This window comes from Pelobates fuscus, chromosome 11 (genome assembly GCF_036172605.1).
Source record: "Pelobates fuscus isolate aPelFus1 chromosome 11, aPelFus1.pri, whole genome shotgun sequence".
Classification (NCBI taxonomy): domain Eukaryota; kingdom Metazoa; phylum Chordata; class Amphibia; order Anura; family Pelobatidae; genus Pelobates; species Pelobates fuscus.
The window spans coordinates 13,938,819-13,946,058 of NC_086327.1; the positions used below are offsets into that span (position 1 = coordinate 13,938,819).

The 7,240-nt window shown below is 38.2% G+C and overlaps 1 protein-coding gene across 1 annotated transcript in view; it reads right to left on the reverse strand.

Annotated features, from left to right (window-relative positions):
- The window catches only part of LOC134576733 (phospholipase A2 inhibitor and Ly6/PLAUR domain-containing protein-like), a 28,872-nt gene extending 23,489 nt beyond the window's left edge, over positions 1-5,383 (reverse strand). The window contains exons 1-2 of the mRNA XM_063435448.1: positions 5,200-5,383; positions 3,521-3,643 (exon numbers count right to left, since the gene is read on the reverse strand). Of these exons, the coding sequence (XP_063291518.1) occupies positions 3,521-3,643; positions 5,200-5,248 (172 nt within the window). The 5' untranslated portion in view covers positions 5,249-5,383. The remainder of the gene's footprint in view (positions 1-3,520; positions 3,644-5,199) is intronic.
- Positions 5,384-7,240: the final 1,857 nt, after the last annotated feature.

Sequence of the window (7,240 nt, forward strand, 5' to 3'; positions counted from 1 at the left end):
ACCCCCCCCCTTTTTTTTGTCTGTTAATTTAGTATGAATGAATGAAGTATGAAAGGATTATCCTTGCATCCAGATAAAATTACTAAATAGATTTAATAACTAAAGATTATCAAAATGAATGAAATGGTGTTCATAATTTATTGTTCAAACTGTATAATCATAAATATAATATATTTAATGTTTCGTAATTGTAACTTGTTAAATATTTTTTTTGAAATAAAGAATTATAAATATTAAAAAAAAAGTTTTCATTTTTACATCATAGTTTGTTTTCTTATCTACCACTCTGTTAAATTAACTTTAATCACACACGGGAGATTATAGCAGACTCAAAACATGAGATAAAATATTCTAAATTAAACACAATAAGCAGTAAGGGGAGTTTAAAAATTAGATCTCTTTTTCAGGAAGTGTTAGGAAGGCTGTGTAAACGGCCATTGAAATTGCTTATTTATTTCAAGAACACAACATGTCATAAAACAATATAACAGTAGTGCTCCTTTAAGCATAAATGCTTTACTGATTCCCAATAATTCTCAAGTGGTTTGCAGAAAGATGCAGATACATTCTCTATACATGTGTTTCTTCTTTACAGCAGTTACTATTAGACAGATTGTTGCAAATCGACAATATACGGCTTATAGTTTAAAAGCTACCTAGCAAACAAATCTAGGTTAATATTCACATGTTCCCTGATAAACCTCTACTAAAAACTCAGCATTTATGCTTAAATTAAAATACTCAGCACCTAGCCATCAACACATGGTGTTCATTGTTTAACTCAGTGGTAGTCAACCTTTTTCTACCTACCGCCCACTAATGCATCTTTTTGGTTGAAAAAATGTCCTTACCGCCCACCAGTTTTCGCGCAAATGCGGAATATTTTTAAGAAAGGGGGGTGTTTTTAAAAAAATAAATGTACGTACATTTATCTTTTTATTTCTACTTAATGCAGGTTTATAAGGTTTTTAACTTCATAAAGTTTAATGAGAAAACAATAAAGTAAATTGAAATTACCTTTACTAGTGATTAATGAGATCCTTGAGGTTGATGCTGCGAGACTAAATATTTGATATCTGGTTCGATTTTCGTAAGGAACAAACGAAGGTCTCTTTCAGTGATATTCAGACGACTTCTCTGTTTGCGCATAATATGATTTCTCATTTGTGCGTCAGCTCATCTCCTCTCCCTCCTCAATTCCCCTCCCCACCTTTTTCTCCCCTCTTTTCTATTTTTTAACCGTCCTTATAGCAATGCCCATTAGGAAGGCTGAGCTAGGTAGCCCACTTACTATAGTCCACTATAACAGACAGGCACACATACAGACACACATACAAGACACACACACAAAGACACATACAGACACAAACACACACAAGACACACATACAGACACACACACACACACACACACACACAAGACACGCATACAGACACACATACAGACACACAAGACACACATACAATGACACATACATACAAAGACAAGACACACATACAGACAGACACACACACACACACACAGACATACAAGACACACACACAAGACACACACAAGACACACAGACAGACACAGACAGGCACACATACATACACACACAAAGACACAGGCAGGCACACACACACACACACACACACACAAGACACATACATACAAACAGACATGCACACACACACATAAGACATACATAGACACACACATGCAGACACACATACAAAGACAAGACACACATACATACATACAGACACACACACATATATATATACAGACAGACACATACACACACACAAGACATACATACAAAGACACATACAGACAGACACACACGACATACATACAAAGACACATACAGACAGACACACACACACATACACACAAGACATACACACATACACACAAGACATACCTACAAAGACACACACACACACATATTTAAGTCACCCTCCTGTTTCCTACCTTTAAGGTGCAGGAGGGTGACTTTCCCTGGGGTCCAGTGGTGGCTCAGGTGGATGGGAGTCAGAGTTCCCACTCTGACTCCCTGGTCTTCCTCCCGCGCGGCTCTCAGTTTTAGCTGGGAGGAGTGACCGGGGAATCACTTCCTCCCAGCTCTGATGTCATCACAGGGGGCCCGGTCGCGCTGTTAAAGCACCCAGCGCTGACCGGGCCCCCTTACAATCCGCATCCATCGGGTGGCCCTGACAGCATGGGCCACCCGATGGACACTTTGGAAGGCGGCCCCGGCGGTTTACCGCGCGGGACGGAGCCGCAAATGGTCACGGCGGTACCCAGTCGCACGGGTACCGCCGGCTCGCACCCGCCCGCCCGATCAACCTGGAAATCCCTACCGCCCACCTGGAATCCTGAAACGCCCACTAGTGGGCGGTAGGGACCAGGTTGACGACCCATGGTTTAACTGCTAAGTCGGACTGTATTCTCAGTTAGATCTACAATCCCACTGCCACCATTATAGTAACATATTACACTTTTTTTTTTTTTTAACCAAGAATATACCAAGAAATAGAACTAAACTTAGATCTGGAAGGGAGGTGGTGCTCTTTCAAGATCTTAGTGTTCTACAGAACTTCTACAATGTATCTGCATCCCCTCAACCCACAGAACAGTTAGTAGTAACCTATACAGCATTCATGTTTAGACACTACTAGTGTTATGTTCTCTGATGTTTCGCATTCTTGAAATAAGTAAAGCAATGTATTTTCCTTACAGCGATCTACACCCAAGGTGTGGATCATCTGTTTTGTTTCTCTCATCCTTCAATGTGACAGTATTTCCCCTATTGAGAAATCTAGACTCAAGGGGAGTGTAGTACTTTTTGTTTTCATACCTTGCAGACCTTATCTGCTATAAGGATTAAGAAAGTGTGAAGCAAGGACACAGCATGTGTATGCCTGACACTTAAAGGACCACTCTAGGCACCCAGACCACTTCAGCTTAATGAAGTGGTCTGGGTGCCAAGTCCCTCTAGGATTAACTGATATGTTTATAAATGGGTTAATCCAGCCCTCAAATCCTCTAGTGGCTGTCTCACTGACAGCCGCTAGAGGCGCTTGCGTGATTCTTAGTGTGAAAATCACAGTGAGGGCACGCAAGCGTCCATAGGAAAGCATTGTAAATGCTTTCCTATGTGACCGGCTGAATGCGCGCGCAACTCTTGGCGCGCATGCGCATTCAGCCAAAAGGGAGGATCGGAGGCGGAGAGGAGGAGGAGAGCTCCCCAGCCGGCGCTGGAATAAAGGTAAGTTTTAACCCCTTCCTCACCATCCAGCCCGGTGGGAGGGGGTCCCTGAGGGTGGGGGCACCCTTTAGGCACTATAGTGCCAGGAAAACTAGTATGTTTTCCTGGCACTATAGTGGTCCTTTAAAACGGTTTTCAGTGACATTTTGTGTCTGTTCTCAGTTGTAGATAGCAAAAAATGGTTACAAATTCCTACATAGCATAGTGAATGTACATGAAACTAATACATTGCATTGAACTTCAGAGTTAACTGGCAAATACACTTACCTGAAATGTTGGTCATCATATAAGCAGATGCACAGACGTAATTAAATGGGCAAGTCACACTGGTCCCTGTGCAAGTTGTGACACCAGTTCCTGTACATGATACACATCGAAGACTGGAAGCCACTAGAACAGATATACATGTGTCATATCATAAGATGCATGCATAAAACATACACTATAAACAACATTATAACTTGTTACAATATATTTTTATTAAAATCTTCCATCTCTTATGTTGCCTTGACCAAGAAAGTACCAGCTTATATGTGCATAGCTGAGTTTGGGAACCTTTTGGGTGAGAGATTTGGTCACTTTTTGGGGAAAATTTACATTTACATTTTCAAGGTGCTTGGAACTAATGCCCTCTGCAGTCTTAGCACCCGTAATCTCAGGACATTATTATTGGCAATTATATAGTGCCAACAGATTCTGTACTGCTTTACAATATTATTAGAGGGGGGGATTTAACTATTAATAGGACAATTACAAAAAAATGTACAGGAACAATAGATTGAAGAGGAATCCGCTCAAACAAGCTTACAGTCTATAGGAGGTGGGGTATAAGACACTAAAAGGGTAATCCATATGTGAAAACCTTGCTCACTGTGTCAAAGAGGGTATAAGCTATGCCTCATTCACGATGAAGACTCTGATCGCTGAAACAATTGTTTGGAGGTTTATATTTCTTGGGTAGAGGGAGCCAGTCCGAATTCCATATCTGGACTGCTCTTTAGGGTGGGATTAGTCTGATATGCAAATTGTTTATGTTTTAAATTGTTATTGGTTTTGTAAATGTGTGATGTATGTCTCTTTCATGTTGTGAAGTATATAAAATATTCTTTTTTTCCCCACTCAAAAACGTGGCCCTTTGACCCCTTGGTATGTTGCAGTTTATATAAGGACAAACATAACAAGAAATGCAAAACACTTTGCATAGCATGGAAAATATGCATCTAAGATAAGCTGAATCATTCAACAAAATGTAAATGCAGCTTGAGAGCATGAGATTTTTGAAATAGTGATATTCATATCTGTTATGGGGCAAATAAATCCTTTTTTTTAGGGTAGCCAAATATGCACTCCAAGAAAAATATAAATGATAAAAAGAATTAGAGAGCAGTTTAACCCCTTAAGGACCAGACTTCTGGAATAAAATGGAATCATGACATCTCACACATGTCATGTGTCCTTAAGGGGTTAAATGATAACAGAAGCAAATACATAAACTAAACGAAATTAAAACGCAATTAATTTAACATATAATAGATTTGCACATAAATAAAAAAAGCAGTATATAAGTACTTTACAGACAAAAAGTTAATTACAAAAATAATAAAGTTATTTGATATTATAAAATTGTAAGGATGGATATTTCATATACACTCATATGAGAAACATATATTCATGAATATGTTGGGTTCGATTTATTCAGGAATAAATATACCAGTAAGAGTCAAAAAAATGTTTATCTCCTTGTCTAGGAAATCTAATCTAACAATTTCCTTGTTTTAACAACAACATTCAAGTGCACATCAAAGCGTCATAAATGCAGATTGTAGCCTAAACTTACCTATTACAGGAAAAGACAATACAATGACAACACTATGATTTACTTTTCTAACGATTAAGTAAAAAATGAAATGCCTTAACTTTGTTAAAATAGTAATATCAATATTTACCTTTTGCCAAAGCAGAAAAGATAATCAGAAATTTGAAGAAAAAGCCCATGATCAGAAGGCGACTAAGTTTATACAAATGTCTAGAGTAGTAGACGTACGATGTAGATCGTTAACTGTAGATAGAATTTTGCTCTCTAATAGGAAAGAGTCTTTGCCCTGACTCCGGTGCTTAGTAGATATAGTTTTCTACCAGCACTTACATTTGCCTTATATACTAGGTCATTTTACTATCACAACAAAGACAAAGACTAACAAAACACAAGAGCTAAATGGCCTGAAGGTGTTTGTGTTAATTTTTGTTTTAAGAAATCCTGTAAGAATGAATTTGCATTCTAATATATTTTACTGAAACTTCCTCATTCTTTTAAAAAAAAATAGGTAAAAAGCTGTTATTTTGGCCAATACCCATTAATGGAATGTTTTACAGACCTAAAAGCTTGCTGACATGCTTTATGTGTCTGGATTCTGTCATTTTCATGACATTTTGTGAAAAGGGACATTTTTAATAGAAATTTTTTGGGTTTTTACGTCCAAGATGCATTATCTTGCACTTATCCACATTAAATGTCAGTTGCCACAACTCTGACCATTTTTCTAGTTTACCTAAATCATTTTCCATTTGGCTTATCCCTCCTGGAACATCAACCCTGTTACATATCTTAGTATCATCCGCAAAAAGACACACCTTACCATCAAGACCTTCTGCAATATCAAATATTAAAGAGAATGGGTCCAAGTACAGATCCCTGAGGTACCCCACTGGTGACAAGCCCAAGCTTCGAATATACTCCATTGACTACAACCCTCTGTTGCCTGTCACTCAGCCACTGCCTTACCCATTCAACAATATTGGAATCCAAACTCAAAGATTGTAGTTTATTGATAAGCCTTCTATGTGCAACAGTGTCAAAAGCCTTACTGAAATCTAGGTAAGCAACGTCTACTGCACCACCCTGATCTATAATTTTAGTTACCCAATCAAAAAAATCAATAAGATTAGTTTGGCATGATCTCCCTGAAGTAAACCCTTAAGGACACATGACGTGTGTGACATGTCATGATTCCCTTTTATTCCAGAAGTTTGGTCCTTAAGGGGTTAAGTCACTTACCTGAATCCAGCACTGATGTCCCTCGACTTTGGGTAAGGCTCCACCCACGCTACTCCCCTGCCGATGTCAGCCAGTGGGGGAGACTAATGCACATGCGCGGCAATGGCCGTGCTCGCATTAGGATTTCCCCATAGGAAAGCATTATTTAATGCTTATATATTATTTTCTTCTCTGTGATTGGCTAAAATTTTTGTTGCCCAACAATAATTTATTTTTTATTTAAATATTAACATTTTAATAATGGCGGGAAATATTAATATTTTAATACGGTGAAAAATCTGTCGCTGGAAGTCCTCATGTTGAGCGTGAGCATGTCCGGCATCAGATAATACACCAAAGTTCTGTTTCAATTCAGGAAGTCCCTCTAGTGGCTGTCTGTTAGTCAGTCACTAGTGGTGGAGGGGTAATAATTGCAGTTTATCAGAAACCTCTGTAGGGTTAAGGGACATGGGATGTTGTACCCAGACCACTTCAATGAGCTACGTGATAGGTTGGCAATACAATGTCAGTGTTAATTTTGTCGACTAACATTTTTAGTAACATTTTTGTCGACTAAGATTATTGAGATTTAGTTGACTAAAATCAGACCAAACTAAAACAATTAAGATGACTAAAATACGACAAAAACTAAAATGGCATTTTAGTTAAAAGACCATGACTAAAACTAAATTGAAATATGCTACCAATATTAACACTGTGTGACCTTATCCCCTCATTTGTAAAATCAAACAACTGTAAAACATTATTTTTTCCCCAAACATTTAGGTTTAGAATAAAATAAATAGATTGATCAAAATTAAGCTGTTTTGTAGCAGATCAATGCCTTCTTTAGTGTTCCCTGATAATCTAAGGTGAGGCAGAGAGGGAGTTTTTATGTATACCCCTCCAATCAGACTTTGTGGACAGGTAAAACCAGCTAAGTTACATAGTCG